Raw genomic sequence first — 14493 nt, 5'->3', positions numbered from 1 at the left:
TTTGGATAAAGCATTCCAATAGTAAGAGAAACACATCCAGGAGATGTAACAAGAGAAATAAGGAGAATGAGTAACCAATTTTACTGAAATTTTAATTTGTTAAAGATGGTTAAAATTTTGTAAAAAAAACAATTTTTAATTGTTAATTTGTTAAAGATTACTGTTGCCTTAAAAAATGGCAGGAAGGGTGAGGGAAATTTATATCACAGAGAAGAAAAAGTATAGCAACAACTCAGAAATGAAAATCTGGGTAATATCAGGGAAATGGGATGGGAGGAAAAACACACAAGAGATGTGAAAACATGCTAAATATTTTGTTTTTTGGGATGAATGAAAGCAATGATAAATAAATAAATGTAAATAAACATTAGTATGGATCAAAGGTTAAAGGTAATGATTCTAAGAAAAATAGAATGTATAATGTTCAAACTAGCAGAAGAAAGCTCAGGACAGTAAAAAGAATGCAGATATGGAGAGGGAATTTTTTAAAGCATAATAAATGAAAAATGTGATGGCTGAGATAACTCCTCCTGTATTAGTAACCACAATAAAAGGTAAACTATTAAACTCTCCAATTAGAAATTCTCAGGTAAGATTTAGAAAAGAATCCAATGCATATACATTGTCTTTGCGCCTGGGTGGCTCAGTCGGTTAAGCGTCCAACTTTGGCTCAGGTCACTATCTCACAGTTCGTGAGTTCGAGCCCCGCGTTGGGCTCTGTGCTGACAGCTCAGAGCCTGGAGCCTGCTTCACATTCCGTGTCTCCCTCTCTCTCTGCCCCTTCCCTGCTCATGCTGTGTCTCTCTCTGTCTCAAAAATAAACATTAAAAAAAAAAAGACACCCTTAAAATGAAAAAGATTAAAAATAGTAAAATGAAAAAGATTAAAAATAAAAGGTCTGATCTGGCTGCAGGCTAGGTCCATTGCAGAGCCAACATTCAAAGCTGAGAGGCTTACAACTGAATGTAAACTAAAAATAAGGAAGATGGTAAATGTTACGTGGTTTGATCACTTTTAACATTTTTTGAATTTTTTTTTTAATGCCATTTGTATTCCTCACGCCGTAGGTCCAATGTGGATCAGCAAGAAGATTCTGCTCATTAAATAGAACAGCACTGAGAATCTGCAAACTTCCAAGAATCCTTGCCCAATTTTTCCGGACGCATGCGCGTGCAGAGGTCCAGCCCAGCCAGGTGAGGGAGGGAGCTTGGGGCGGGGCAAAGCCAAGGTTCCGCGCTTGCAGGGCAGTAACTCAGCTCTCCCTGCGCTCCCTCCCCGTGCACACGCGGCTCCGCCGCACTTGGCTCGTCCCGGGGCTCCGGGTCGAGATGGCGCTCACTGCGGCCACCAACTTCGGACTTGGCCTCCTGGTCCTGTTTGTGCTCCTGGTCCTGTTTGTGCTGTCCGACTGCACCTGCGGGGCGCGAGGCGGAGGTGAGTTCCTGGGCGCGGCGCGCGAGAAGACAGGTGAGTCCGGCCAGAGCTTTGGGACACTGGTCGCGGGGTAGCGCCGCCGCGCCGCCCTCTCACGTCCCCGTCGCGGCCTCCTGTTCGGCTCGGCGGAGTCAGCGGGGCGGGTCACATCCTCCGCGACGGAAAGAGGCGACTTGGGCAAATAAGTGCTGCCTGACGCTGGGGGCGAGGAGCGCAGGGTAGGAAGCCGGGCCGCGGCGGGAGGTCTGCGGGCGCTGCCACCCGGCGCCTGCCGCTTGGGGAGCCTGAGCCCGAGCCCCTGCGGCCCAGGACTCGGGCCGGACGGACCGCGATCCCACAGGGCCTGGACCCCAGGAAATCCCCGACTCTGGCCGCTCACACAACTCTTACCTCATGGGTTACCGTCCCCACTGCTGTCCTCCCTTGGACTACCCAGCACACGGGGGCAGTAGTTCAAGGCACATGCAGCGCCACCGCCCTAATTCGCCAGCCACATCTCAGTTCAGAGTCGGAAACCTCCCGGCAACCAGGCCCTGGACCACCTGCAGCCTCTTAATCCGCCTTGACTTTCCCTGCTGCAAGTGGCATTGCCTCGCTTGGACACTGTAAGGGTCTCTTCCCCACCTCCAATGGGGATGTCACAGAGTGCACAGAGCACGTTTGCCTAACTCAATACCTCTGCGTCACACCTTCTATAGGGTTATGTGACCTAAGAGGCCTGTTCAGCCACATTCCTTCATCCAGGGATTGTTATGGCCGCTTCCCCGCTACAAGAGCACTGTCGGTTACTTACAGCAGAGACCTGGGAAATATTTAAGAGATGCAGAAAGTCTTTGCACCGGGCTGGCATTTAAGTGAAAATACAAGAGGGCTCCTTCATACCCTTGCATTCAGAGAGGTTTTGATGTTGGTACTCCTCTCTCTCACTGCATCCAGGATAAGTACTTTTTAAGCATTCTATTTGGAGAGAAGAGAAGGCCGTGTAAGAGTACTGTACTTGAATTTCCTTGCAACCTAGCCCCCAACCCACAAGTAATTCAACTGCAAAGATTTTTCACTCCTGGGACAAAGGTGGGGGATGTGAAAGGACCACATGGTGATGTGGGTACCTGAGCCAAATGATGTCGCTGTGAACAGGGGCTGGGAGAGGTGTCTTTTCATTATCTGGGACACCCCCTGCCCTGCACCAGTTCGATAACAGGGGCCCCTGAGGACGCTTTCGATCCCTGTGGATGGTGTCAACTCACACAGTAGGTTTTTTTTTTTTTTTTTTAAATTTTTTTTTTTTTTCAACGTTTATTTTTGGGACAGAGAGAGACAGAGCATGAACGGGGGAGGGGCAGGGAGAGAGGGAGACACAGAATCGGAAACAGGCTCCAGGCTCTGAGCCATCAGCCCAGAGCCCGACGCGGGGCTCAAACTCACGGACCGCGAGATCGTGACCTGGCTGAAGTCGGACGCTTAACCGACTGCGCCACCCAGGCGCCCCCTCACACAGTAGGTTTACGCAGTGAAAACGTCCGGGTGGTCTCTGCTCCCCAGAGTACGCTCACCCCTGTAAATGACCACATGACTCTTTGGGGAAGGCCAGCAGGAAGCATTGCTCTTGCTGTTGACCTGAAGGGTCCCTCCTGATTGGAACCTGGCTTCTGCTTCTAGTAAAGAGTTGCAGTTCTGAGAGGCGGCTCCGTTCTGGAACCTGGGCAGAGGATCCAGACTCTCTGTGGGGTCACTGCTTTCAGCTTCCTCCTCATCCATCTTGGGGATTGGTCTTTGTTTTTATTGTTTAACTCCAGCAGTCCTCGGGTTGGCTGTCCAACTACTTTGCCTTTACAGTCATGTGTTCTGTGAGCCAGAGGGATGGACAGCTTTCTGTGGGTCAGGCCCCCGGCTGCTTTCCAGCGTCTAGGATCATTCTAGGATCATTTCAATCGTTGCCGCCTCCCTGCTTCGGACAGTTGAGCGCCTATACCTCAAATCTATTATATCAGGACTTCCCACCGCCAATACCACTGGGAGCCTATTTCTGCAACACCGTCCCATTACCGCCAAGCTTCTGCCTTCAAAGATAGCCATCACTAAGCTTCTTTTGTTTTAATTTCTTTAGAGAGAGAGAGAGAGACACACAGCGCAAATGGGGGAGGGGCAGAGAGAGAAGAGAGACAGAGAAGGAGAGAGAAGGAATCCCATGCAGGCTCTGCACTGTCAGTGCAAAGCCCGATGCAGGGCTCGAGCCACAAACTGGGAGATCATGACCTGAGCCAAAGTTGCACACTTAACTGACTGAGCCACCCAGGCGCCCTGCCATTACTAAGCTTCTTCAGGATTTTGGTGCCTTCTCACCATGCATTGTTTTTTGGTTTCTGTCTTTTGAATTTTATTAAAATCCAAGCTAACATACGGCGTAATAATGGTTTCAGGAGTAGGATGTAGGGATTCATCAATTACACGTAACACCCATGCTTGTCCCAACAGGTGCCCTCCTTAATGCCCCCCACCCATCCAGCCCATCCCCCCACCCATTACCCCTCCAGCAACCCTCAGTTTCTTCTCTGTATTTCTGTCTCTTATGGTTTGCCTCCCTCTCTGTTTGTATCTTATTTTTCGTTCCCTTCCCCTATGTTCATCTGCTGTGTTTCTTAACTTTCCACATATGCGTGAAATCATATGGTATTTCTTTCCCTGACTGACTTATTTTGCTTAGCATGATATGCTCTAGTTCCATCCACAGGCTGCAAATGGCAAGATTTCATTCCTCTTGATCACCAAGTAATATTCCATTGTGTATTTATACTAGATCTTCTTTATCCGTTTGTCACTCGATGGACGTTTGGGCCCATTCCATAATTTGGCTATTGTGGATAGTGCTGCTAAAACACTGGGGTGCATGTGCCCCTTAAAATCAGCATTTTGGTATCCTCTGGAGCGGTACCTAGTAGTGCAACTAAGGGGTCATAGGCTAGTTATACTTTTAATTTTTTGAGGAACTTCCATATTGTTTTCCCTAGTGGCTGCACCAGTTTGCAGTCCCAGCAGCAGTGAAAAAGGCTTTACCTTCCTCCACATCCTTGCCAATAGCTGATGTTTCCCGAGTGGATGATTTTCGCCATTCTGACTGGTGTGAGGTGGTATCTCATTGTGGTTTTGACTTGTACTTCCCTGATGACGTGTGATGTTGAGCATCTTTTCATGTGCCTGTTGGCCATCTGGATGACTTCTTTGGAAAAGTGTCTGTTCGTGTCTTTTACCTCTTTCTTCACTGGATTATTTGTTTTTTGGGTGTTGAGTTTGATAAGTTCTTGATAGATTTTGGATAGTAACCCTTTCTCGGATATCTCATTTGCAAATACCTTCTCTCGTTCCGTCCGTGGACTTTTAGTTTTGTTGACTGTGCGGAAGGAAACGGACCTCATCTTGACTAGGTCCCAACAGTTCATGTTTGCTTTTGTGTTCCTTGCCTCCAGAGACATGTCAGGTAAGAAGGTTTTGCAGCCGAGGTCAAAGAGATTGTAGCCTGTTTTCTCCTCTAGGATTTGGATGGTTTCCTGTCCCACATTTAGGTGTTTTTTTTTTTTATCCATTTTGAGTTTATTTTGTGTATGATGTAAGAAAGTGGCCCAGGTTCGTTCTTCTGCATGGGCTGTCCAGTTTTCCTAACACCATTTGCTGAAGAGACTTAATTCCCACTGGATAGTCTTCCCTGCTTTGTCAAAGATTAGTTGGCCATATGTTTGTGGGTCTATTTCTGGGTTTTCTGTTGCGTTCCTTTGATCTATGTGTCTGTTTTTGTGCCCGTACCATACCGTCTTGATGATTACAGCTTTGTAATACAGCTTAGAGTCTGGAATTGTGGTGCCTCCAGCTTTGGTGTTCCCTTTCAACAGTACTTTGGGTATTCGGGTCATTTCTGGTTCCCTGCAAATTTTGGAATTGTTTGCTCTAGCTCTGTGAAGAATGCTGGTGTCCGTTTGATAGGGATGGCATTGAATATGCAGATGGCTTTGGGTAGTGTTGACATTATAACAATATTTCCTCTTTCAATCCACGAGCATGGGATGTTTTTCTACTTCTTTGTCCTCTTGAATTTCTTTCCGAGATTTCTGTACTTCGCAGCATATAGATCTTTCACCTCTTTGGTGAATTCATTCCTAGGTATTTTATGGTTTTCAGTACCATGGGGTTGATTCCTTGATTGCTCTTTCTGCTGCTTCATTATTGGTGTAGACAAACGCCACAGATTTCTGTACATTGACTTATATCCTGCAACTTTGCCGAATTCATGTATCAGTCATAGCAGGTTTTTGGTGGAGTCTTTTGGGTTTTCCACATAGAGTGTTAGGGCATCGAGGAAGCATGAAAGTTTGACTTCTTCCTTGCTGATTTGAATGCCTTTTATTTCTTTTTGTTGTCTGATTGTTGAGGCTAGGACTTCCAACGCTATGTTGAACAACGATGGTGACAGCGGGCATCCCTGTCATGTTCCTGACCTTAGGGGAAAGTTCTGTTTTTCCCCCTTGAGGATGATATCAGCGGTGGGTGTTTCCTACCTGGCCTTTGTGATCTTGGGGTATGTTCCTTCTATCCGTCCTTTCTTGTGGGTTTTGATCGAGAAGGATACTGTATCTTGTCAAATGCTTTTTCTGTATCTATTGAGAGGATCGTGTTCTTGTTCTTTCTTTTATTAATGTGAGGCATCATGTTGATTGATTTGTGGATATTGAAGCAGCCTTGCATCCCAGGAATAAATTCCACTTGATTGTGGTGAGTACTTCTTTTAATGGATTGTTGGCATGGGTTGGCTAGTGACTTGTTGAGAATTTTTGCATCCATGGTCATCGGGGAAATGGCTCTGTAGTTCTCCTTCTCAGTGGGACCATGCATTTTATGAGTTTCATTGAGAGTCCTCCAGACCGCTCCATGAGCATAGCTGATGGGCATATTTTTGGTTTTGTTTTGGCATTTCTTACATTTGTTCTGTCATATGCACTTCTCCGGGCCTTTTTAATCCCTTACCACTATCTGTCATGGAATTCCTGATATTCTAGTCTGTGCCGTGTGGATCATCCTTCTTTCCAAGCCTCCAAGGCCCATCCTAATGGTAGATTCTCACCATGACCAGGCCTGTGCTAAATGCTGGGACCCAGGATTGCAAATCTCTCTTCTCTGACTTTGGATTCTATCCTCACCCTGCCCCGCCCTGACTCAGCTCCTCAGGAGTAGGCCCCCTCACGGTCTCTCATCTTATTAAAAAATTTTTTTTAATGTTTATTTCTATTTAATAATTTAATTTTATAATAATTTTATTTCATAATAATTTTATTTAATAATTTAATGTTTAATGTTTGTTTATTTTTGAGAGAGAGAGAGAGAGAGACAGAGCATGAGTAGAGGAGGGGCAGAGAGAGAGAGACACAGAATCCGAAGCAGGCTTCAGGCTCTGGGCTGTCAGCACAGAGCCCGACGTGGGGCTCGAACTCACAAGCCGTGAGATCATGACCCGAGCTGAAGTCGGACGCTCCGCTGACTGAGCCACCCCGGTGCCCCTCATCTTCTTCGAGACACTGGGATAGATCCTGACCATCAGCCGGCACGTAGACCTCTTCTTCCCATGGCCAGCGTAGCACGTGCCTGAATTGATTAAAGACTGAGTGATGCTGGGTATCAGCCTGGTAGACACAGGGGACATGTCCCTGGCTGTATGGTTTCTGGTCAGGCAGAGGAATCCCGATCCTTGGTCCTTTTCCAAGAAGGGAAGTGCGCCAGCCTTCAATTGTTAGGGGGGAGGGGCTGTGCAGGGGCCGCCTTTGCTCTGCTAGGCCAGCCCTGCAGAGATACAATGACTGTCACATGGATGGGAGAGGGACGCCTCTGGGTCTGTTCTTCCAACCCCAACCCTAACTTACGTTTTCATTTGCAGATGTTCTTTCTCCTGCCTTTGAATTCCCCATCACACCAAAGCCCAATCCTGGACAACCATGGTGTGAGATTAGAGGCAAGGTCAATGGAAACACGTTTCTGTATTATGCCTGTGGGAACAAGAAGGTCGAAGTCTTTGGTCCTCTGGGGAGGAATGTGAATGACATAGTGTTTTGGGAGAGACAGACCGAAACTCTGAAAGACCTGGCAGAAGAGCTCAAGAAGAAACTACTTGACTGGAAAGCAGATTTTATACCCAATGGTAAGTCGGAAAGGCTCAGGGCAGAAGTAGAACAGTTTGTAGGGCCAGGGACCTATTGTGTTCATGTACAACTTAGACATGGGTCCCACACACGTGGCCCAGCAGCCAGGGCAGTGAAGAGGGACAGAACAGGACCAAGAAGGGTGAAGGGGAGCCGAGGAGTGGACAGTGGGTGGAACAAGGGATCGGTCAAGACCAGAGGCTGACCTCATGCCCATGGTGGGGGTGGGGGACAGATTCTGTCTCCCTGCAGGGCAGGATGGTGTGTGTGCGTGGGGACAACGGACGCACCAGCGGATCCTGGGAGTTTGACATCAATGAACAGATCTCCTACTTCTTTAACTCAGAGAGTGGAAATTGGACACTTCGTCCTAGAGGCCTACAGATAAAGGCCTCATGGGAGAGTGACAGACATTTGACCAATTCCCTCATGAAGATCTCAGTTGGAGATTGTAACAAGTGGCTTGAGCGAATACTGGTGCACTGGGATGAACTGTGGGAGACAACAGGTAACTCAGAAGACTGGATGAAGTTGTTCTCTTGAAATCGGGCCTACCTTCTGCACTGTAGTGTGCGTGTGTGTGTGTGTGAGAGAGAGAGAGAGAGAGAGAGAGAGAGAGAGAGAGACAGAAACAGAGCCAGAGAAGGTGATCCATCCATGGTGAATTTCTTTAGGGGAGAGTAATGGCCACATTATGTTCTAGCGTCCTTCCTTTCCCTTCTCATCTCCTGAAATCTCTTCCTTGCTGCATGTCCTTTAGTTTTCTGGGATTTCTTGGATTCCCTCTTGGCCCCAAACATGAGGGTGTCAGTCTGATTCCAGAGATTCCTTCTCGCTCTTCCCTTTTCTGAGAATCATCGATCTTCTCATCTCATCTCGTCTCTGGCCGGGGATCACTCCTGGCCACGTGCACTGTTCGCTCCGGAGAGGGGGTCAACCGTCACCACCCTCGTGCTCCGTGACCGCCTCTTCTGCCACAGCAGGAGTGACCCGTTATGTTGGAACCCGTGCTTCCCCCTTTAGCTGTGCGAGGTCCTTCGGGACGGGTCCCGTGTCTTTCCTCGGTTCCCACCCCAGAACCTGTCACAGCAGCTGCCACAATGTAGAGTGACAGAAAGCATCTGCAGTGTGGGATCATCTGCGGCAGGAGGAGCGGAGGGGCTGTCTCTTCCGATTTAAGTCTGAAACAGGATTTGGGGTCTGAAACCCTCTTGTGTTTCCATTTCAGCCCTGCCAGGCACGCAGCAAGTCATAGCCCAGTCCGGGGCCACGGCCCTCAGACCCATCACCTGGATGCTCCCTGTGATTCTCAGCCGCTTAATCATAATTGGCATCCAAGGTAGAGTCTTTTAGAGTGACAGGTACTGAGTGCAGATGGGGCGGGAAGGGAGGGGCAGATGGCCTGGTGTGAGGACAGGGACAGGTGACTCCCCCGCCCGACCCTGCCCGCTCACTGAACCTTGTCATCACAGAAGTGAGACGAGGTGATGAGTTCCCCTGTCAGTTGTTAGCAGTAACGTGGACAAGCTCAGCCCTGAGTTGTCATAAGGCCTCGCTGTTAAGGCCGCTGGGAAAGGGGAGGGGCCCCCCAATGCATAAGGCCTGTTGACGCTAAGGAGATCTAGCAAGGTCAGGCCCGACTCAGACCTGATTCTAGATCGAAGAGAGCCAATTTGGCCCAGTGCGGGTGGTGTGCGGGGAGAGGGACGCACAGCTTGGGCAGTACTCACATTGGAGCACGAGAGGCGTGGTGGCTCCACGTGATGTCTCAGGGGAGGCGACTCCATCCAGGGGCCTACGAGGAGAGGCACCAGTGTCTGTTCCAGGGGAGGGAGTGGGAAGGCCGGGCAGAGGCAACTCCAAAGCCTGGAGTTGAGTGCTGTGTTCCCCCAGACAGTGGCTTGGGTCTTAGCACGTGAGGCAGAAAGTGAACAGTGGAGACTGTGCGTGGCAAGATGTAGAAGCGTGGGGAATCCGGCTCAGGCTGCTGCAGGCACTGGCAGCTCGCTTCCTGCAGACCTCAGGTCCGGAGCCACTGAGCACCCCTGCTTGGAGCAGAGCTGATCCGGGAGATTGGGGGGACAGAGCTGGCCCGGGAGATGGGGGGGACAGAGCTGGCCCGGGAGATGGGGGGGCAGAGCTGACCCGGGAGATGGGGGGGCAGAGCTGACCCGGGAGATGGGGGGGCAGAGCTGACCCGGGTGATGGGGGAACAGAGCTGACCCGGGAGATGGGGGAGCAGAGCTGACCCAGGAGATGGGGGGGCAGAGCTGACCCGGGAGATGGGGGGGCAGAGCTGACCCGGGAGATGGGGGAGCAGAGCTGACCCGGGAGATGGGGGAGCAGAGCTGACCCGGGAGATGGGGGAGCAGAGCTGACCCGGGAGATGGGGTGGCAGAGCTGACCCAGGAGTTGGGGAGGCAGAGCTGACCCGGGAGATGGGGGGCTGAGTTGCTGGGGGTGCTCCCAGCTGAGCCGGACCAGGAATGAATGGGATGCGGGAAGGAGCATCATGCTGAGGGCTCTGAGTGCTGCTAGCTGGGAGGCTGGGAGGGAAGGGAGAGGAAAGGATCTTTGCTTCAAAATTCCGCAAGGTTAGAGGTATCAAGCGCAGGCCCCTGTCTGCTGTCAGATCCCTCACCAGGTCCTGTAGGACTGCCCATCAGAGGCAGAATTAGAACCTGAGTCAAGTGGGCAGAATGATTTGTTACTTCCTGAGCGCAAACCCTTGGTAACAGCGCCTGGGGATGACTCAGTGATTTGTTTCCAGAGGGAGGAGGTTTGTAAAGGCGGTTGGACCCAGGGCTGGGGAGATGGCTGGAGGGAAGTACATGTCCCTCAATGAGGGCTGGGCTCTGGGTGCGGGGGTAGGTGGGGAAGGGCAGCCCCAGGACAACTGGCCCAGGAATTTCCCAGCCACGAGACCAACACCTGTTCTTTTCTCAAGGCTGCTGATTATACCCGGAAGCCCCCGAGAGTGTCGTCCTGCTTAGCGATTCTGTTTTGCTAGGCTACCTTTGGATCACTTGCTGTTCGTTTTTAGACCAGACTTTAAGAATCCAGCGACGTCACCAACTTCCAGCTATTACAAAGCCATAATTATCAAGACAGTATGGTACTGGCACAAAAACAGACACTCAGATCAATGAAAGAGAATAGAAAACCCAGAAATGGACCCACAAACGTATGGCCAACTAATGAGCAGGAGAGAATATCCAATGGAATAAAGACAGTCTCTTCCCAGTGGTGCTAGTAACACTGGGCTGCAATGTGCAGAAAAACGAACCTGGACCACTTTCTCACACCAGACACAAAAATAAACTCAAAGTGGATGAAAGACCTCAATGTAAGACAGGAAGCCGTCAAAATCCTCGAGGAGAAAGCGGGCCAAAACCTCTTTGATCTTGGCCGCAGCAACTTCTTACTCAACACGTCTCCAGAGGCATGGGATACAAAAGTAAAACTGAACTTTTGGGGCCTCATCAAATAAAAAGCTTCTGCACAGCGAAGGAAACAATCAGCAAAACTAAATGGCAGCCGGGGCGCCTGGGTGGCTCAGTCGGTTGAGTGTCCGACTTCGGCTCAGGTCACGATCTCGTGGTCCGTGAGTTTGAGCCCCGCGTCGGGCTCTGTGCTGACCGCTCAGAGCCTGGAGCCTGTTTCCAATTCTGTGTCTCCCTCTGTCTCTGACCCTCCCCCATTCATGCTCTGTCTCTCTCTGTCTCAAAAATAAATGTTAAAAAAAAATTTTTTTTAGACTAAATGGCAGCCAATGGAATGGGAGAAGATATTTGCAAATGACATATCACATAAAGGGTTAGTATCCAAAATCTATAAAGAATTTATCAACTCAACACCCAAAACACAAATAATCCAGTGAGGAAATGGGCAAAAGGCATGAATAGGCACTTCTCCAAAGAAGACATCCAGATGGCCAACCGACACATGAAAAAATGCTCCACATCACTCATCATCAGGGAAATATAAATCAAATCCACCATAAGATACCACCTCACACCTGTCAGAATGGCGAACATTAACAACTCAGGCAAAGACAGATGTTGGCGAGGATGCAGAGAAAGAGGATCTCTTTTGCACTGCTGGTGGGAAGACAAACTGGGGCAGCCACTCTGGAAAACAGGATGGAGGTTCCTCCAAAAACTAAAAATAGATATATATCTATATATATATATATCTATACACACACACACACACACACACACACACACTGCAGTATTACTCAGCAATCGAAAAGAATGAAATCTTGCCATTTGCCACCACGTGGATGGAACTAGAGGGTATTATGTTAAGCGAAATTAGAGAAAGACAAACATATGACTTTACTCATATGAGGACTTGAAGATACAAAACAGATGAACACAACGGAAGGGAAGCAAAAATAAGATAAAAACAGCGATGGGAACAAAACATAAGAGACTCTTAAATGTGGAGAACAGAGGGTTACTGTGGGAGCTGTAGGAGGAGGGATAGGCTAAATGGCTAAGGGGCATTATCATGATAATGAACTTGAATGTAAATTTTTAAAAAAGGAAAAAAACAGGGGCGCCTGTGTGGCTCAGTCAGTTAAGCGGCCAACTTCGGCTCAAGTCATGATCTCGCAGTCCGTGAGTTCGAGCCCCACGTCGGGCTCTGTGCTGACCGCTCGGAGCCTGGAGCCTGTTTCAGATTCTGTGTCTCCCTCTCTCTCTGACCCTCCCCTGCTCATGCTCTGCTTCTCTCTATCTCAAAAATAAATAAACGTTTAAAAAAAAATGAAAAAACCAAAAAGAATCCAGAGAAATCAGACCACATGGTGCAGCACATGTAACATCCATGTCCATTCATGCATTTGGGGAATGCACTTTTATTTAGCACTTTTCTTAGTATGTTATTTCATTTTCTTTTGATACTAAGTGATAGAATTATTTTATTTATTTATTTTTAAATGTTTCTTTACTTGTGAGTGAGAGCATGCATGGGGGAGGGGCAGAGAGACAGAGGGAGAGAGAGGATCTGAGGCAGCCTCCAAGCTGACAGCAGAGAGCCCGACATGCACAGGCACCAGTGTCCCGGGGGAGGGAGTGGGAAGGCCAGGCAGAGGCAACTCCAAAGCCTGGAGTTGAGTGCTGTGTTCCCCCAGACAGTGGCTTGGGTCTTAGCATGTGAGGCAGAAAGTGAACAGTAGAGACTGTGCGTGGCAAGATGTAGAAGCGTGGGAAATCTGGCTCAGGCTGCTGCAAGGCACTGGCAGCTCGCTTCCTGCAGACCTCAGGTCCGGAGCCACTGAGCACCCCTGCTTGGAGCAGAGCTGACCCGGGAGACGGGGGGACAGAGCGGGCCCGGGAGATGGGGGTGCAGACCTGACCCGGGAGATGGAGGGGCAGAGCTGACCCAGGAGATGGGGGAGCAGAGCTGATCTGGCAGATGGGGGAGTAGAGCTGACCCGGGAGATGGGGGGACAGAGCGACCCGGGAGATGGGGGAGCAGAGCTGACCCGGGAGATGGGGGAGCAGTCTGTCCCTGCCTCTATGGCCTTCACACCCATCGCCTCAGGTTATCACCATGATCACTCTGGCCATCCCCACATGGAAACCCGAACACGTCCTTGCCTGGTGTCTAGGCGGGCAGCCGGTATTGTGGGCACAATGGGGGGGACATAGGGGACCAGTGGTCCCTGACTGCTGGGGAGGTCTTAGCCTGGTAGCAGGATGGGGAGACCCCAGACTCTCATTCTGCTCGATCCACAGACACCTTTTCCCATTCAAGGAGAAAACAGACTAAGACCTCCTACTCCACACAGTCCCCATGTAGGAAAATGAATTCCAAGTGACCATCGTCTTCACGGTCCTAAGGCTGTGGGAAAGTGGACGAGCCCGTACTAGTGTGCTGAACCTGTCTCTACTCAAGAGCATAGGGAATAGAGCAAACTCTGTGATTTAACAGATATTTAGGAAATTAGTTCTGGGCAGATTCACTAGGAGCATATTCAGGAAAGGCAACGCTGTGTCGTTTGGAGGACGAGACACTCAAGGGAGGGTATTATGCTAAGTGAAATTAGAGAAAGACAAAAATCCTATGACTTCACTCATATGAGGACTTCAAGAGACAAAACAGATGAACATAAGGGAAGGGAAATAAAAATAATATAAACACAGGAACGGGGGCAAGACAGAAGAGACTCATAAATATGGAGAACAAACTGAGGGTTATGGGAGGAGTTGTGGGAGGGGGGATGGGCTAAATGGGTCAGGGGCACTAAGGAATCTACTCCTGAAATCATTGTTGCACTATATGCTAACTAATTTGGATGTAAATTTAAAAACAAAATTCAAAAAAAAAGATGCATGCTATGACTTCAATCTTCTTGAATTTGCTGAGTCTTGATTTGTGGGCTAATATGTTATCTATTCTGGAGAATGTTCCATGTGTACTTGAAAAGAATGTGCATTCTGCTGTTTTAGGATGGAGTGTTCTGAATATACTATTAAATACATCTGGTGCAGCGTCATTCAAAGCCATCATTTCTTCATTCATTTTCTGTTTAGATGACCTGTAACTTGATGTGAGTAGGGTGTTAAAGTCCCCTACTATTATTCTGTTATTATCTAATAGTTCTTTAATATTTGTTATTAACTGTTTTATGTATTTGTGTGCACCCATTGGGGTGCATAAATGTTTACAATTGTTATATCTCCTTGTTGGATTGTCCCCTTTATGATATTATATGTAATTATATATAATCAATATATAATTATATTAGTATTATATAAATATGTTTATTGATATCATTATCATATTCCTTCTTTTTTTCTTATTATTTTTCTTTTTTTTAATGTTTATTTATTTTTGAGAGCGAGAAGGACAGAGTGTAAGTGGACAA

The 14493-nt window shown here is 48.5% G+C and overlaps 1 protein-coding gene across 2 annotated transcripts; it reads left to right on the top strand.

Moving 5' to 3' along the window:
• The first annotated feature begins 1222 nt into the window (after positions 1–1222).
• LOC125165175 (UL16-binding protein 1-like) lies at positions 1223–11213 on the top strand. Of its 2 annotated transcripts, none has more exons than XM_047857746.1 (5): positions 1223–1434; positions 7352–7612; positions 7849–8121; positions 8842–8952; positions 10561–11213. In XM_047857746.1, the coding sequence occupies exons 1-5, from the start codon at positions 1329–1331 to the stop codon at positions 10566–10568; spliced, it is 759 nt and encodes a 252-aa protein (XP_047713702.1). In that variant the 5' UTR covers positions 1223–1328; the 3' UTR covers positions 10569–11213. The 2 variants fall into 2 exon arrangements, with proteins under 2 accessions (XP_047713702.1, XP_047713701.1); XM_047857745.1 differs by having other exon boundaries at positions 1223–1467.
• The last annotated feature ends 3280 nt before the right edge of the window (positions 11214–14493 follow it).

This window comes from Prionailurus viverrinus, chromosome B2 (genome assembly GCF_022837055.1).
Source record: "Prionailurus viverrinus isolate Anna chromosome B2, UM_Priviv_1.0, whole genome shotgun sequence".
NCBI classification, from domain to species: Eukaryota; Metazoa; Chordata; class Mammalia; order Carnivora; family Felidae; genus Prionailurus; species Prionailurus viverrinus.
This window is presented reverse-complemented; position numbering and strand designations above follow the sequence as displayed.

Coding starts and splice junctions, on each gene's coding strand:
- LOC125165175 (XM_047857745.1), top strand. CDS start 1,329: ATGGCGCTCACTGCGGCCACCAACTTCGGACTTGGCCTCCTGGTCCTG. Junction 7,613..7,848: donor AGCAGATTTTATACCCAATG/GTAAGTCGGAAA, acceptor GGTGGGGGACAG/ATTCTGTCTCCCTGCAGGGC. Junction 8,122..8,841: donor TGAACTGTGGGAGACAACAG/GTAACTCAGAAG, acceptor TTTCCATTTCAG/CCCTGCCAGGCACGCAGCAA.